Genomic DNA, 17,819 nt, shown 5'->3' with positions numbered 1-17,819 from the left:
CTCGGCCGTGCCCGGGCGGAGGTCGCAGAGGCAGCGCGGGGTCCTCGGTGGAAAGGCGGCTCTGCCGGGCCGTTCCCTCCCGCCGCCCGTCGCTGCTGCCGTTCCCTCCCGGGCCGTTCCCTCCCGCCGCCCGTCGCTGCTGCCGTTCCCTCCCGCCCGGGAGCGGCCGAGGGGTCCGGCCCCGGGGCAGAGCAGAGACGCCCCACCCCTGACGCTGCGGAGCCGCACCCGCACAGCCCGTTCTCGGACCCGCAGCCCTCCCGGCGCCGCTGGGGCTCCCGGTCCCGCTGTGCCGGCGGTCCCGGAGCCGCCGCTGCCCCGCGGAGCGCCCGGGGAAGCGCAGGGTGGGCCCCTGCGAGCACCGGACGAGCCGGTGGGAGCGGCACGGCCGGCCCCGGGCCCTGTGGGAGCGGTGCTGCCGCTCCTCTGAGGCGTCGCTCTCCTTGCCGGGCTCTTGTGCCTATAGCAAGATTTCTCCATGCTCAAAGAAAGCATTCCAACCCTCCTGACACTTGCCTGACCCTGACAGTCACCACCTAGGGTTTGACCTGACCTGGTGATAAGCCTGTGTTCTTCACACAGTGTTTCTTCACAGCAGACAAACAGCATCAGATTAGAGGGTTTTTTAAGTAACCTGATAGCCCTCTGAAAAAAGTGATTAACTGTAGATAAAGAACACCTAAAGAGCAAAGCTTACACGGTTTACCAAAAGCCTTTGGCAACGGTCTCTGTACTGTGAAGTCAAGAGGTTTTTTTCTTAAACGAATGTCTCAAATATTTCTAAAAGTGGTTATACCTGAGCTGACTCTGTACCCTAAAACTGTCAGATATTTGGCAGTGTTTACCTTCTTCCCAGATTTGCTCTTGAGGACACTGAAAGAAGCAATTTACAAAGGCTTAAATAAAGTTTTCTCTTTTGCTGTTCTATGGGAAAGTTTTTATGATTAGTCACTTCAGAAACTACATTACCTTTTCCATATTTGTGTCAGGGAATATTTTTTGTTGGGTAAACTGCTTTGCTGATTTATTTCTGTCTGATCTGCTTTAGTGATTTATTTCTGTGTTTGCTGTATAAGCTACTCTCTGCTGGGGTTAGGAAAATTGTGTTCAATAGCAAAGTGAGCATCTTTCAGGCTTAGCTTCAGTAATTTTTCAGCTGCTCTTGGTGCATGTTGTGTTAGTAGTATGAAAGCAATGCTATTTTCATGTTTGTCTGCAGCATCCATGGAAGAAAACACCTGAGATGTGCATGATACTCTGAAAAGTCAGTTCAAGATGTAGTGAAAGTCAAAAAGCAAATAGAATGATAGAAATTGCTTAAGTAATGAAGTGCAAAATAAAAAAAAAAACATATTATGCCACGATATAAATCCTTGCTTTGTCCAGATCTGACAGGTCTGTACTCTCCCGTGGGTAATTCGCTGTACTCTGGGATAACTGAGGAGATGGAGGCACATCAAGGGAGATGATTGTATATATGAAATAGCTTTGATGTAAGGAAAGGTCCGAGGGCAGAGCTCCTCGAGGTCGGCAGCTTCCTCAGGAGGTGCAGTGAAGTAACAGCCGATCTCTGCTCCGTGTGACCAGTGACAGGAGCTGAGGGAACAGCTGGAGCTGTGCCAGGGGAATTAGGCTGGATGCCACGAGAGGTTCTTCGCCCAGAGGGTGGTCGGGCACTGAACAGCCTCCCCTGGACATTCTGTGGTTCTAAATGATTCTATGGTTCTCTTAGTTTAGAAGTGAATGCAAATGCAAAGCAAAGCCAGCACTCTTGCACTTCTGGAGGGGTTTCTGCTACAGTGGAGAAAAGAAAGGCTATAAACGGCCTAAGAATCTAAAGGCGCTCTCTCGAGTGTGGCTGCACAACCTTCTCTTTCATCTGCGCGAACAGGGGGAGGGAGGCTGCGGGAGATGGCTCAGCAGCCCGTTCCGTGGGCAGGGCTGTCTGGAACACTCTGGGACCAGACACAACAGCTGCTCAGGCTGGAACTTGCACGGCCCAGGATTTTGTGCTGCAACGTGGAGCGGAGTTACATCATCCGGGGCGGGCGGGGAGGAGGGACCGGGCGCTGCCGCCGCGGCTGCCGATTGGCTGTGGCCGGGCCCGCGGCGGGCAGGATTGGCTGCTGCGGCGAGCGGGGTCCGCGGATTGGCTGTAGCGGGACAGCGGGGCGGGCCCGGCGGGCGCGCGGCTCGCCCTGCACGGGCGCTGCTCCCTCAGGGGTGCGGGGCGGGCACGGAGCGGGCGCGGCTCCCTCAGAGGTGCGGGGCGGGCACGGAGCGGGCGCTGCTCCCTCAGAGGTGCGGGGCGGGCACGGAGCGGGCGCTGCTCCCTCAGAGGTGCGGGGCGGGCGCTGCTCCCTCAGAGGTGCGGGGCGGGCACGGAGCGGGCGCTGCTCCCTCAGAGGTGCGGGGCGGGCGCTGCTCCCTCAGGGGTGCGGGGCAGGCACGGAGCGGGCGCTGCTCCCTCAGAGGTGCGGAGCGGGCGCTGCTCCCTCAGAGCTGCGGGGCGGGCACGGAGCGGGCGCTGCTCCCTCAGGGGTGCGGGGCAGGCACGGAGCGGGCGCTGCTCCCTCAGAGGTGCGGGGCGGGCGCTGCTCCCTCAGAGGTGCGGGGCGGGCACGGAGCGGGCGCTGCTCCCTCAGGGGTGCGGAGCGGGCACGGAGCGGGCGCTGCTCCCTCAGGTGCGGGGCGGGCGCTGCGGGTCGCGGGCTCAAACGCCTCGGGAGAGCCGCGTGGGCCCGCGGTTTCCCCCGCCCCGGTAGGGACGCCGCCGAGGGGTCCGGCCCTGCCGCCGCAGCTGCTGCTTTACAGACCCGGGTGCGCCGCGGCCCAGCTGAGAGAGCCGGCCTGGCACGGCGGGGCAGCGCCGGGGGCTCTTGGGAGGGCTCCGGGGCCGAGACACGGCCTGGCCCCGCCGGGATCCTCTTGCGCAGGAGGAAGCACGTGGCACTCGCTGCTCTGAATCGCCGCTTCCCTGTGCGTGGAGCGCTGCAGAGCCCGGCGAAGCTGTTAGAGATCTGCTCGAAAGACCATTTATTTGAAGTATTTCTGTACTTTAGTCAGCGTTTCTGAACTGGCGCCCCGTCCGGTTTAAGTTTGCACGAAGAACTGCAGATCGGTTTTGTTTTTTTCCCCTTTGCGAAAGTTGTACTTGGTAAGGTAATGAAGCGGTTTAAATAGCAAAAGCTTCTGCGTGTCACAGGAGACTTATTTGTGTTGTGGTAAAGACTTACTTCGTGGCAATTGTGTGCCTTTCCTTGGAATTGATTTGCCTCTGCTTCATTGCTTAAATGTGGTACAGAATGGCTGTTTCTATCAGATTGGTTTCCAGATTTTTTTCATCTGTGGAATGACCTAATACTGAGATATTTGCCTTTATATATAAACGTGAGAAAGTTTTATTTGGTTTAATTTAATCAGCTCACAGCAAATACTTATGGACATCCTATGGGGCTGCAGCCAACAGACTGGAAAGCTGGCATTGCAGATTGTTGCTGTTCAAGGCACCAGTTTTAGGATTTGAGATTTCTCATGGCTTTGGAAGGTGACTAAGTCTGTTTATGCTGATCAGGAACAGAATCTAAATGTACTGTGCTACTTAACAGCTTTTTTGAAGATAAAAATATATGAAAATAACCAATAGTGTTGCTTTCTATTAGCAATAATATAGGGATAACTTGCATTATTTAAAGAGATAATGTGAAAATGATATTTTTAAAGGTCATGTTTAGAGACTAGTTTGGAAGAAGTAGGTTTTTCTGGTAATAAAAAAAAATTAAGCTGATGCTAGGGGAGATACCTGAATAATGCATTTTGCATTTCTTTTTAATGCTCCTTCTAAGTAAGGCAGAAGTGTTTTATTATTTTTTGTATTTTGTGTTTAATTATATTATATAACTTTTTTTAGTTTGTTACTGAAGACCAGAACCATTCCAGGTATGGAAATGGTGGAAATGTGAGTGGAATGGAAAATGAGAATTGAAATTATCTGTTAAGTCCTTAATTCAGTGGGAGGAGAGAAAGGAGTTGGACTGGCCTTGAAAGAAAGCTTGTGGTTTAAAGCATACCTTGTGGTCTGTGCTTTCTGGCATCATCATTTCCAGTTCACCTCTCTTTTCATTTTCTTGATGTCTGCTGCTGCTTTCAACTTTCTATTTTGTTGTCAGCTTGCTCTCCTTGCCTTTTGTCACAAGTTTCAAAAACTAGTCTTTTTTTTCCTAATCTTTTTCTTTCCCCAGATCCACATGTCTGATGCTTCTCACCCTTCCTTGTCTGCTTGCCCTCAGCACAGGTGTCTGGCAAAGAGAAACTGGGGGCAGCCTCCCAGAAGGACGGGGCTGCTCTTCCTTGCCAGCCGCCCCATGGTGGGAGCGTGGGGTGGTTCTCTGCCAGCCCAGAGGAGAAGCCAAGGAGAGGCACCCTTGGCCTGGCCATTGTGGGTCTGTGTGCTGTGCCAGGGCAGCGCCAGGCAGGGCTGTCGCTGCAGGAGGAGCTGAAGGCCTGCCGGGGGAGTTGTTGCAGGAGGTGTGTAGGGATGGGTGCCTGCTTCTGTCCCTAAGGGAGATGGGCTGCAGAGGGAGCTGAAGAGGGAGCTGGAGCTGTTCTGTTCAGGACACTTGGATTGTAAGGGGTTCTGGATAAAGGACCCGTAGTTTGCCAGCTCTGGTTGTCAGGACTCTGAGCATCCCTCTGAGACAAGGAAGACAAGACCCTCTTGAGAAGATTCTCTGATAGTAGTTGTGAAGGTGAACTTAAAGGTGGAAGGCTGGAACAGCCAGGCCTGTGACTGGTGGGAATTGTGCAGCCCCACAGGCAGGTGCGTGAATGGCCTGGTAAGAGCTCAGGGGAAAGGTCTAGCTAGGATTGTTCTCCAGCTCCTTGAAGCTTGCCCTGTTATGAGGAGAAAACTTTGACTACTTGCTTAGTTGGATCATCTGCTCAGAGACCTTTGCCTCATCCTGGCAGGGGTCAATATTGCCATTTCACATGAAACACGGAACCGAAGGGACATTGCAGATTAATATTGTTACAATGCTATGCATTGTCAGCTTTATTAGACCAGAGAACCGTTATCTGCTGGTGGCTGCCTTGTCTAGTGTAGAGGTGTCGATTTTGGGAAGGATTGTAATGAGGGATAATAAATACTCTGATGCAGGATAATGGGGCAACTCCAAGTGTTCATGTGCACGTGTGCTGGAACTGGCAGTGCTGTGATTGTCCTGGTATTTGTAATAGCAGCCTTTTAGTGCCGTTGCTGAGATCTTCGTGTCTTCTTTCCAGTACCTTCTCTGTCCCACAGCTTGTGCAGTGGTGTTTGCTTTATACCAGTGGTGCAGAGAAATGGACTGAAAGCAAGTAGGAAGCAAAGTTTTGTAAAAGGGGAAGGAAAGGTTTCATGGGTTACATACTGTCTGGGAGAACTGTATTCTTGTTAATCTTCTCTCGTTCCTTTGTGATAGTAAATGCATTACTTAACTAGAGCTGTCATAGGACATTGCTAACGCTCTATCCCTTGTTTGCTGTTTAGTTACTGAAGTGAATTTTAGAGAGAGAAGAATCCTGAATGTTTACAGGTTTGGTCAAGGGAAACCAATGCCAAATACCTTGGAAATTCATGGCCTTACTTGCAGTTATGGATAATATCTTGTGGTTTGATAGTGCTCAGGAAAAAGTGAATGAGCATGTTTCCTGTATTAAATAAGGCTGAGGTTCATGAGTTCATGACAAGTACAGGAGATGCTCTATTGTGGGGTGTACAGAGAAGTCTAGATGATGCAACCTCTCATTTTTTTGTCTTCCCGGCTTCTGTCTGGACAAAGTTATGCCTTTTATCCATTGTAGGTACATTCACTAATAGTGTTTTCCCTTCTTGAGGAACCATGTTTTTTTCTTTACCTTTAGTTATGATCTTCTGGCAACAGGTAGGGAACGGGGGCCTTCGGTTTCTTCTGTGTCACTGTGTGTGAGCAAATTCTGCAAAGTGGAGAGTGGGCACAAGGAAATTGTATTAAGACTGTACAGGATTGAGAGGAGTTGGAGTGAGGAAGTGGGTGAAGAAAGAAATATAGATGGAAAGTCACTGAAGTTTAACCGGTGTTCCTCCTTCCTCCCTTTTAACTTGCAGATATCCTTGATTTGCAGAAGGCATCTCAGAATGTTGTGTCAAGCTGCTCTAAGTCCTGTTGTCCGTTCCCCTGGACGGTGCTTCGTGTTGTCTCCACGTGCTGTGGCAGCCATTCCCCATTCATGTATGTATGAGACACAGCACACCTTTCTAGGACTGCTGGTCACTGTGTCTGGGCATGTCTGTGCTCTTTGCTGTGGTGAAAGGAAAATCATCTCATTAATATCATTCAAATTTACAACCTCTAAAGTGAACTGTGTTTGAAGCTCTACTTACTTATTGTTACTTGCTCCCTTAACTCAGGATTATTCAGCTGGATGTCTGAGTTTGTGTATTTTTCATTCTGACATGGATTTCAAGCAAAAACATCAGTTGTGAAAGTACTGCCGCTGTTAAAGTTCTTTATTTCAACTTCATACGTTCCTGGAAAACAAGATCTGATTGTGTCTGCTTCCCTATATGCATTTTCAGCCCACAGATGTCTTGAGTAAAGCAAGGTGCCAATCTCAAATTTATTTGGATTAGGCAAAAGTGGAAAGATGCATGCAGGAATCCTGAGTGTAATTACACAGGTGTGCTGTAAATAGCTCTTCCTGAAAATCTAATGTGGGAGAACTATTCGGTGCCTGTTTGATGAGTGGTCTGAAATAAAAAAGACAAGGATAGATAGACCCTATTAGATCAAGAGATTAGCTCTTTACTCTTGTGTGCAAGAATAATTTCCCATTGGTCTCTGTGTTAATGGTTATCTTTTATTAATAATTATATGAATTCAATGTTGAAATCTTGAAAATGCTAAACTTATATTTTATGAGCTACAGCTCTGTTGACTTCTGTATTTGTAATATTTGTAATATTTCTAAGTATCCCTCATTTTCAGAAGTCCATAATTTTCACAGTATTAATTGTGAGTTTATTCCTAAGTATTGATAGTGTCTAGGAGTGGAGCTACTCTTGTTACTTCATCAGTTGTGATTTAAAGCTGGAGTCATCTAACTTATGTGATAACCCAGTTATCATAGAAGGTTTTTTTGTTCTCCACTGTTTTGTGTTTGTTCTTCACTGTCGTTTTCAGTTCTGTTCAGCTCAGGTGTATTTTGAAATTCTGCCTTTTTACTCCTGGGAAGCAAGCCTCATGCAGACTGAAAAAAAGGATCTGCAGTGCCAAATACTTAAGTGTGCTTGATAAGTTTCCCCTTCTTTATTAAGGAAGTGAAACTGTTGACAAGGTACAAGATAGAAAAACTGGGATGCCTGCAAGCCTATTTGATCAAAACAGGAACTGGATGGCTGTGGTCAGTTCCTTCCTAATTGCATATGGAACAAGTTAATGGGCTTGCATCACCAGAAATATTTGGCATATGTAAAATGAGAGCTGATTTCACATCTCAGTCTGATGTAAAATAACTAAAAAAGGTGGGTTTATGCAGCCGTAGAGCAAGATTAGCAGTGAGGACTTCAGTGAAGATGAAGTGGACTTTAGTGAAAATGAGAGGCAAATGAAACTCCTCTCAAAATTCCATTTCCTACTTTTATTTGTGTGACATGTTAGTGCAGCCCTCATTTATGATTAACTATTTAAGCTGCTTCTGTGCATATAATGAACTAAATATTTACTTAATTAATGCATTGTTTAATTACAAGTTTCTCTTTTATGTATCACGGTGTTCATTCCTATCTTTCTCCAGGAGAAGCAGCGTCAAGAATAGTCACTTTAGGTTATAAGTGAATCTATTTTGTATAATAGAGCATCCAAATTAGAGATAGTGAATATATGGAAAAATATAAGTCATCTAGTCCCGCTGCCTGACGCTTCAGGGCTGCCCAAAAGCTGGGCACGCTGTTGAGGGCACTGTCCGAAGGCCTGAGCACTGCCAGGCTTGGGGCATAACCAAGTCTCCTGTCCCAGGGTCTGGACACCACCACACGACTCCGAGTTCGTAAGTTCATCCCCCTTCAGCTGCCCCTGCTTAAGCAATGTGCAGAAATACCTGACTTAGAGGTGTTGTAAAAGCTGTGTTTCTTTTCCTTCCTAAGAGTCAAGCTTTCTGTGCTACTACAGGCAGGAAAACTCTCTATAACTATCTAATGAGGCAAGGCAAAAGAGATTGTTTTTAGAACTGGTTCTTGTGATCTGAGTTGTATGGGCTCTTTTACAGTGTCCTTCACTTTGGTCGTCTGGATTCCCAGAGTCAGAGCTCTGTGATGCATGGGATATTGCCTTCCATACCTCAGGGATGGTTCGTGCTGCTTGGGTGGTACTGATTCTCGTTTTGTTTGGATGAACTGAAAACTACTTCTCATTCCCAGTCACCAGGAAGTGTGTGTTGTGAGCTTTAGCCTTGGAAAGGGAGGAAATGTTACCTGGCTTCAAGGACCTAAAGTCTGAATGTAACACTTGAAACTGCTTTTCTTCTTCCTTGCTTTCTTTCTCCACAGACCATCACCATAACCAAAGATTAAGGAATGAATCCATCCGTTGCTGGAGCAACATCCCGTTTCTCACAGTGCCGCTCAGCCGTGCCCATGGGAAATCCTTTGCACATCGGAGTGAGTTGAAGCACGCCAAGAGGATTGTGGTGAAGCTGGGCAGTGCTGTTGTGACCCGAGGAGATGAGTGTGGCTTGGCCCTTGGGAGGCTGGCTTCCATTGTAGAGCAGGTAATCCTGTGCCTCAGTGTTTGTTTTGACTTCAGGTACCGGGTAATTGTTGAGTGGGACAGAAGATTGCAATAAACCCTCTATTTCAACCCCTTGTGCTGCCGTTCCATGAACCAGGTTAATCGGGACATTGTTGCTTGAAGGTGTGGTGGGTTGACCCTGATCATCAGCTAAGCATCCACACAGATTCTTGTTTGCTCCCCACCACCAGTGGAATTGGAAAGAAAAAGGGGAGAGTAAAAGTAAGAAAACTCATGAGTTGTAATAAACACAGTTTAATAAGTCAAAGAGGAGAGAAACAAACCAAGTGATGCTGAGGCAATCACTCACTACCTCGCACAAACAGACCATGCCCAGCTGCTCCTCAAGTGGTGGCCACCTTGGAAGACAAGCCCCTGCCTTTTGCTTTTCTGCAGTCCGTTTTATTGCTGTGTATGACCTTACTTGATTTGAAGTGTCCCTTTGACCAGGTCAGGTCAGCTCTCCCAAATGTGTCCTCTCTGAACTTTGTGCCTACCCCTCACCTGCCAGCTGGGATGGCACATCATGGGAAAAGGAGAGCCTTGATGCTGTCCAAGTGCTGCTCACTGTGGGGAAAAGAGATGGCTTTGATGCTGTGCAAGCACTATTTAATAATAGACAAAACATGGGAATGTTGTCAAAACTGTTTCAGAACTGAAATCCAAAGCATGGTACCACAGACCTCTATAAGGAAAGTTAACGCCATCTGGGCCGGACCCAGTGCAGAGGGAGAGTTTTGCCCAGTGAGATTTTTGTGCCATAGGTAAGACAGGACTGAGGTGTTCGTTGGCTTTCATGGGAAGGTGATACTGAAGTTTGTGAACTCTGCAGAAAGAGTAAACGCTTCTTGATTACCTGAGCATTTACAGAGTTCCTTCAGGGAAAAACTTAAAACCTCATTCCTTGTAGGAAAAACTGATGGGATCAACTCATGTATTTATTCTCCAAAATGAAACGGTTACTTTGACAAGGATTGAACATGTTCCCTCTGAGAAGTAAAGTTAACATAATAAATCAAATTCACATAAGACATTTCGCTTTAAGGCTTTTGAAGGAATGTGGCCAGATACAGGTAAGGAGGAAGTAATCCTTTTATTTTTTTATGTTGGCCTCTTAACTTCTAGAATTTGAAGTTACTGTATAATGGCAGTAACTTTGGGAGTGGATGATGAATAAGAAGGTTGGTGGAAGATTCTGCTCTTACTTTACAGTTTTTCATACCTTTCCTTATCTGTCCAATGGAGGTGGAGAGGTGAGGGATGTAGAAGTGTTACCATATAATGTGTATTCTGAAGATTCAAGCGCGATTCCATCATAAAAGCTGGTACTGTGAAAAGAAGGTTTAGAAGAAGCTGTAGATGGCATGCAATCCTTGGCATAGCTCCTAAGGGGGTAGGAAGGTGTGCAGAAGTGTCTTAAAGGGTGGTTGCCTTGTTTTTGCATCCTTGGATAAAGCCCAGCGCTTGTGTCAGCAAGCACTGGTGAGCAAAAGCACAGCCAGGACTGTTGTGCTGGCAGTGATCATACACCAGCCCCTGTTTCTTATTTTCTGTACCTACAGGTCTCAATGCTGCAAAACCAGGGCCGAGAGATGATGATTGTCACCAGCGGGGCCGTAGCCTTTGGAAAGCAGCGGTTGCGCCACGAGATCTTGCTTTCTCAGAGTGTGCGACAAGCGCTTCACTCAGGCCAGAGCCAGCTGAAAGACATGGTGAGAGGCCAGTGGCACTCAAGCTTTTCTTTAAATGCTGGGTAGTACCTGCTCCAGTCACTGCCTGACAGTTGCTCTTTGTAGGCTATTCCAGTGTTGGAGGCCCGAGCCTGTGCAGCAGCTGGCCAGAGTGGGCTCATGGCCCTGTACGAGGCCATGTTTACACAGTACAGCATCTGTGCGGCTCAGGTAAGGCATTCCTTCCTTCCTGCATTGACTTGCTATTCTGGGGGCTTATTATTGTCATACAAACAGTACGTTATACAGGACTGCCTTGCTAAGTGTTTCTGACATGGAGTTGTCCATTGTCAAGATGAAACATATACTTGTTCCTTCTGAAGTTAGGTGTGTCCTGCTCTTACATAACGGGGAGAGCCTGTTAAAGTCTCTTTACAAAAGCTGAATGGTGATCCAAAGCGAGGGTTTAGAAATCACAGGTGGTTGAACTGCCAGACATTCTGTAAAGCTGGTGGAAGTGCATATCCATGCTTCAGAACTTGCTGCCCATCTGCTCCTCAAACCTTTCCAGCTTGTGGATGGTGGTTTCCCTAGTCTGGGTCTTATACTGAAGGCTGCAACTGTGTCAGTTGAACTATTCTTAAACAGGCTTTGCTTATTTTAAATACTCTGACAATACAGAATTGCATAAACTGTAAGGCCTTATTTGTTTAGACACTTTTAATGAGTTTAGGAGCCTAGTATGAAGTCTTTTTTGGAGGAACTTCTTCCTGTAATATGACAGAGCTGATATGGCGAAAATGTTTACAGTATAGCTAAAAGTCACTATAGGTCGTGGTGGATTAGAATCTTATATTAGTCTGTAGACAACTATCATTTCTTTGATACAAATGAATTCATTGTCCCTGTCAAAAAGGTCAGAGCACACATGGATTCCAAGTACTGTTGTAACATTTGTGTGCTGGAGTTGTTTGCTTAGTTCTTAAATGTCCAATTACAGAGTAAAAATTTAAAAAGTCTTTCCAGAGCAGACATTGAGGGTTTTTTGCTATCTGCATGCAGGAGGCTGTAATAACGAGATTCTTTCAGAAAAACAAGTGAGTTGTAGTGAGCTGAGGAGAAGTCTTGATACAAAGCATCCCTTCTGCTTATTGCAAGTAGAAACATGAAACTGGGAGGAAACCAGGAAAGGCAACATACTGAATAGGCTGTTGAATTATTTAAGTCGTAGTAGTTACCATCAGCATCTGTGTTCTGATTACCATTTTTTTTCACCTGCACTGCTGGAGCGTGTGACCTGTCAGCTTGAGAAAGGCCATTGTAGACTCCAGTGGAAGTTAAGGCATATAAACCTATACTGTTGTGGAAAGAATTATTTGTATTCTAAATCCTTTATATGTGGCTTGTGTTTCTTTAGTGACTAAAAAGGCATGACTGCTCTGTTATGACATGTTAAGTTTATGATTCTGTTCTCAGGAGGGGTGGTAGGCTAAGTATTTTTTTGCTTTCTTTCAGATTTTAGTCACCAACCTGGATTTCCATGATGAACAAAAGCGTCGCAACTTAAACGGAACATTGCACGAGCTTTTAAGGATGAATATTGTCCCTATAATTAACACTAATGATGCTGTTGTTCCACCTCCAGAGCCAAACAGTGATCTGCAGGGGGTAAATGTGGGTAAAGTATTGCAAAGGGGTGGCTCCTGCTTGCAGATGGCACAGCTCTAATGAGTACTTGACTGTTGCCATAACTGGGGACCTCTGAAGCCTAGAGCAGGGAAACACACATGCGGAATTAGTGTGTGGACAGAGGGTACTGGCAGGCTGTGCTAACTTGTCTGTATCTAGCATGATACATTGTTGTGGGGTGAAAGCAGGGCAGATAATGTCTGCTCTGCCAAAGAGCAGCATGCCTGGTTTGGTTTTTCGGGGAATAGTTGCAGTTGGAAGGCACTTGTGCAGGTCATCACCCCTGCTTAAAGCAGGGTCAGTTAGTGCCTCTTGCCCTGTCCCTGGGCACCGAGGTGGAGAATGCAGATACTGATCCCACTGCTTGTCATTTTGGTATTGCTTTACTGCATTCCAAAAGCAGATGTGCTTTCACACAAAGATCACCTTAGAAGTTCCAGTGGGTGTGAACAAAGTAGTGCAGGAGGCCTTGTTAGTGCTGAGGTAACTTGCTTTTGTATAATGCCACCAAATGTTTCTTAGCTCCTCCCGTTCTCCAGTGCTGCTGCTGAGCATGTGCATTGCAGGTGATCAGTGTGAAGGACAACGACAGCCTGGCAGCACGATTAGCCGTGGAAATGAAAACTGATCTCCTGATTGTCCTCTCAGACGTAGAAGGTTTGTCAGTAATTTCTCTACTTTCTCTTTAGTCGAAGTGGAATTTTACATCAGATTGTCATACCAACCTCTTTTCATATTTTACTGATCTCTTCAGCTCATCTCTTTATGGGAACAATTGCAACATACTTCTTAACTCCTTAAGACCTGTACCCCGTGCTGATGGTGTGGCATAGCCAAAGGCTGTTGATCTCACTGTTGAATGTGTGTGGGTGAGGATGCCTGTGAACCTGAGACTTGTTCAGAATCCAGAATGCCACGTGTACTGTGGTACTTCTGTCAGCTTCTAGAGTTGTATGACAGTCAGGAGCACTCTGCAGGATAAAGGCTGTGTCTAGAATCAGGAGTATAAACCAAATACCATTCTACAGTAGTTTGTTTCTTCTGGCAGCAGGTTCTGTCTTTTAGGGAGTTACCAGCACAAGTCCTGATCATTGCTTTCCAAATACCTGAATCTTCCAAGCTTTTTCTGTCTCAGGCTTTTCGCTTACACTGCTCTGTCTTCTGAGCTGTGCTCTTGTGACATATGCCTCTTACCTGTGGATGTTGAACTTGTTTTCTGGAGAGAGGAGGGTGGTGGCTGCAGTTTCACATCAGGGCGGACCGCATCACCCAAGTCAGTCTTTTCATCTTCTCCAGATGGGTTTCTTTCAGTGGATCCTGGACTGACAAAGAAGGAGGTGTCCTTCCATAAACTCAGTTTCTTTTAGCAGATTCAGCCAGGTTTCGTGCTGATTCTAGTTGAAATGACTGTCTGTGAACAACTCATAAAAGCAATAGTCAAAACAGCTTTTAAAAAAATAACTTGCAGCACAGCCATCCTGCAAGCTTATTCACTCAGTGTGACATCTTATTTATGGGAAGATGTGTGTCCTCTCCTTCCCAAGCTATCAAGAAGGACACAGATAGTCTGCAGTTGTGTCCTCTAGTTTGTGGCAGTACTTCTTCACATAGAATTTCTGGGAAATGTGGTTGTACAGTTCAAGTTTAATGTGTCAGGTAAACTAAAGGGTCATTCAACTCCAAACATAGTTACAGAAAATTATTTGATTTTAAAAAAATATTAGTAGCATGTCTCTGTAATGTTGTGTTCCTTCTTAGCAAAATTCTGAACCCTTTTTACATGTTTCTGAATTGCCCAGTTTCTCACTGTAGAATCCAGCATTCAAGAATATCATCTGAGGCTTTGGTGAGGAGGACTGTCCTTTGTCTTTTCAGCTGGGGGCTTGTGTATGTAAGCCCTGATGCTGAACATACAACAGCTGTAAACTGTCTCTCTAGCCCCAACCAAATGTCACCACCTCCCAGCTTGCATGGTGCTATTCAGCATGTGAGTTTTTGCTTAATTTGTTAGGCTTTCAATAAACCTGTACTTCTCGAGACTGCTGGTGGAGTGTTTTGTGCTTTCAGTCCCACAAAAAGCAGGGTTCAGTGGAAGTTTTCAATCCTTTAATGTGGAATACAGCGTTTTAGCCTCATGTTTGTTTTCCTGGTTTTTTTTCTTTTTCATGTATGAGCTTTGGACATGAGGGTATATCACTGGCTTTTGTTATTTGTTTCAGGACTCTTTGACAGCCCTCCAGGATCTGATGATGCAAAGCTCATTGATATATTCTACCCAGGCGACCAGCAGTCTGTAACATTTGGAACCAAATCACGAGTGGGAATGGGTGGCATGGAAGCCAAGGTAGAAATATGGAATGTTTGTTTTGGGTTTGGGAAGGAAAAGGGAGCTGGATGAGATGATTGTGCTTTGTGCAGCTGTCCAGGTGGATCTTAACAGGCTGCAGAAATGGGCAGGCAGGACCTTATAAGTTCAGTACCAGGAAATGCTGCGTCCTGTGGCCAGAGAGGAGCAGACCCAGTCACTGGTATGGGCTGGGGAAGTGATTGCCTTGAAGGCAGGTTCAGTGGAGAGGACAGAGGGGACCTGAGAGACACCAAATCAAACATGAACCAGCAATATGCCCTTTGGGCAAAGCAGCCCAAACAGCATCCTGGGTTGCATTAGAAAGGAGCAAAGTCAGCAGGAAATTACTGTTTTCATCTCCTTAGTGCTAGTTGAGACCATGTCTGTAGAGTTATGTCTGGTCCTGGCCACTGCAGTACCAGAGGGATGTGGCCTGTGACAGTGAAACCACTGGAGAGCCATGGATAGGATTAAAGAATTGGAGCATCTGTCACACGGGGAGAGCCTGCAGGCTAGGACTGTTTACACTGGAAAAGAGCAGTTTTGTTTATAAATGCAAGGGAGGGTGTAAAGAGGACAACCAGATTATTTTCAGTGGTATCCAGGGAACAGACAAGATGCCATGGGCATAGACTGAAATACAAGTACCTAAATTGAAATATAAGAATTTTACAGTGAGCTTGCTGCACTGCAGCAGGTTGCCAAGAGAGCCTATGGATGCTCTGTGTCTGGAGATGTTCAAAACCTGACTAGGCAGTGTCTTGAGTAACTTGCTGTAGTTGACACTGCTTTGAGCAGGTGGTTGAACTACGATCACCAGAGATCCTTTCCAGCCTCAGCTATTTTCTGAGTATCCTGGAATGGGCATATGAGTTCCTTAGCTTTTCTTCTAGGTCCATTTGAATTGAAGAGAGCAATTAATGAATTACATTCCAGTAGTTTGTAAAATGTGACATTGGAACTGTATTAGCTGTTGGCTTAAATTAAAATAAGAATCAGTCCTCAGTTCTTTCTTATGTGATAATCCAAAGACTTTGGGAATCTCTGTCACTTAAATCTGATGTGGTACCTCCCTCTCCATTTCAAGTTTGTACATGTACCGTTTGCTTCCGAAGGATATATTGGTGGAGACCAAGATACTTCTGGTTTTGAATGCAAGATTAGTAGAGGTGGGAGAGCTGGCGATTTTTAGTGCTGTGTACAGTCTTTTGCTGTCAGTGTTCATTGCTGTGAGTACATGGACATGGGTGTGGTGTGGGACTTCAACACATCTCTCTGAGTCTTGAGAGATGCACTCCCGTGGGATTAATTGCAGGTTTCCGTAGTGTGGATAACGGAAAGTTATCTGTAAAAATTGAAGTAGATTTTGACAAAGCAGGAAAAGATCAAAGTAAAATTCTTCACCAGTCTTAGTGTATATTTCTTTTTCTGAAGAATCAGATAAAGCACACTTCAGTGTTCAAGCATGGACTGGAAGGTGGCAGAAGGAGGAGGCATTTCTAACTATGGGTTCTGCAGAGCTTATTCAGAAACTCCTTCTGCTTATCTGGCTTCTACAATAGTTTAAATGGTTCCAGGTATTGAAGGGAAAGGTGCCAAGGTCAGAGAGTACTTTTATTGAAAAATAATCTGTTATTCGGTGTCCTTAAGTCTGAGTCATATAGAGGCAAATCTTGGTGCAGGTGTTGTAACAAAAATTTGTTACAGTGGAGAAGTGGCTGATATTTTTGGAAAACTGTAACATCAGTAATAGAATACAGATGGTGGCTCAAATACCAAATCTCGATTATCAGAATGAAATTTGAGCAAAAAATGAAGCAGTTGATGATCTTCTGGTAGTCGAGTTTGATGTGACAGGCCTGTCTGACACTCACAGTGAACAGGGACTGTAATACCAAATTGTAGAACCATCTTTGGGAAGCACAGAAGTGAGGAAGCAGCGAAGCTTTTGCAGTTAAACAAATGACACATAATTAAGTATAGTAGTGGATAATGTTGCCCATATTTTGATTGGGATAGGAAATTAAGGAAATCACAGGCAGTACCTCTTCCACAGGTAGCATGTGGGATTTGAGTTTGTGGGGTTTTTATTTTGGCATGAACCAATGAAATGTTGAAGGAGGGTAAATTTTAGAGAAATCATACTGAGATGTCTTAAGCAATGGCTCAAGTGTGTGGAAAGAGACTAATATTAGGACTAATCAGTACCTTGGCATTTCAAAAGATAATTTACTAATAATATAATCCTTCTGTAAATTTAATATTCTATAGAAGGACTAAGCAAATTTCAGTTTTCCCACACTGAAGTTCAGGAAAGGAACATGTTTCCCTTCATATAAGGGTAATGCCTACAAAGACACTGCCCCTAAATTTCGTAGAGCTCTTGTCGGTCATGGTGCCTGCCTCCCCACCCACCCTCCATGACAGCTTTTACTGCACAGGGGTTGGTGGTGGTGTGGATTTCAGTTCCATCTGTCTGTGGACGTAAGATTGTTCTGTCTTCTTGCCTTAGATCATTTAGAATCATAGAATCAAGAAAGATGGAAAAGACCTCTACTGGCTGTGTTCACCACTAAACCATATCCCCAAGTGCCACATCCACACATGTTTTGAACACCTTCAGGGATGGTCCACTGCCCTGGACAGCCCCTTCCAATGCCTGACCACACATTTCAGTGAAGAAATTTATCTCAATATTCACCTGCCTCTGCCCGCCCTGGCCCAGCCTGAGGCTGTGCCCTCTCCTCCTGTCCCTGTGCCCTGGAGCAGAGCCCGACCCCCCCTTGCTCCCTCCTCCTGGCAGGGCTTGCAGAGGCCCCCTGAGCCTTCTTTTCTCCAGGCTGAGCCCCCCTCCTGCTGCTCCAGCCCCTTCCCAGCTCCACTCCCTGCCCTGCACACGCTCCAGCCCCTCAGTGTCTCTCCTGTCTGAGGGTCCCAGAACTGCCCCAGCACAGGGACAGTCCCTGCCCTGGGGCTGTGCCCACACTGGGGCTTGCATAGCCCAGGGGCCATTGGCCTCTTGCCCCCCTGGGCACACCTGGGCTCATGCCCAGCCCCTGCCACAGCCCCCCAGGGCCTTTCCCAGCTTTCCAGCCCCTCTGCCCCAGCCTGGAGCGTCCATGGGGTTGTGGTGACCCAGGGGCAGGACCCAGCACTGGGCCTTGTGGAACTCACCCCATTGGCCTCAGCTCAGGGATGCAGCCTGTGTTACATGCTTTGATTCTGTACATTGCTCAGTGCAGTGCAGTCCTGGCCTTTGAAGATCATTCCTAGATGTTACGCTTTTTGAATCCTCCAAAATAACAA

General features: G+C 46.4%; 1 protein-coding gene across 8 annotated transcripts in view; it reads left to right on the top strand.

Moving 5' to 3' along the window:
* The first annotated feature begins 2,180 nt into the window (after nt 1–2,180).
* ALDH18A1 (aldehyde dehydrogenase 18 family member A1) overlaps nt 2,181–17,819 on the top strand; it is a 28,940-nt gene continuing 13,301 nt past the window's right edge. Inside the window, exons 1-8 of one of the 8 annotated variants that reach the window (XM_071563303.1) lie at nt 2,181–2,262; nt 6,128–6,251; nt 8,567–8,787; nt 10,370–10,519; nt 10,604–10,708; nt 11,993–12,151; nt 12,733–12,823; nt 14,386–14,510. In XM_071563303.1, the coding sequence (XP_071419404.1) occupies nt 6,158–6,251; nt 8,567–8,787; nt 10,370–10,519; nt 10,604–10,708; nt 11,993–12,151; nt 12,733–12,823; nt 14,386–14,510 (945 nt within the window). In that variant the 5' untranslated portion in view covers nt 2,181–2,262; nt 6,128–6,157. Of the gene's footprint in view, nt 2,263–2,369; nt 2,408–2,495; nt 2,609–2,660; nt 2,685–6,125; nt 6,252–8,566; nt 8,788–10,369; nt 10,520–10,603; nt 10,709–11,992; nt 12,152–12,732; nt 12,824–14,385; nt 14,511–17,819 lie in introns of those variants that run through there. The other 7 variants (XM_071563305.1, XM_071563306.1, XM_071563300.1 and 4 more) reach the window with 7 other exon arrangements.

This window comes from Pithys albifrons, chromosome 9 (assembly GCF_047495875.1).
Source record: "Pithys albifrons albifrons isolate INPA30051 chromosome 9, PitAlb_v1, whole genome shotgun sequence".
Taxonomy (NCBI): domain Eukaryota; kingdom Metazoa; phylum Chordata; class Aves; order Passeriformes; family Thamnophilidae; genus Pithys; species Pithys albifrons.
Note: the sequence above shows the minus strand (reverse complement) of the source record. Positions and strands in the feature narration are given on the sequence as shown.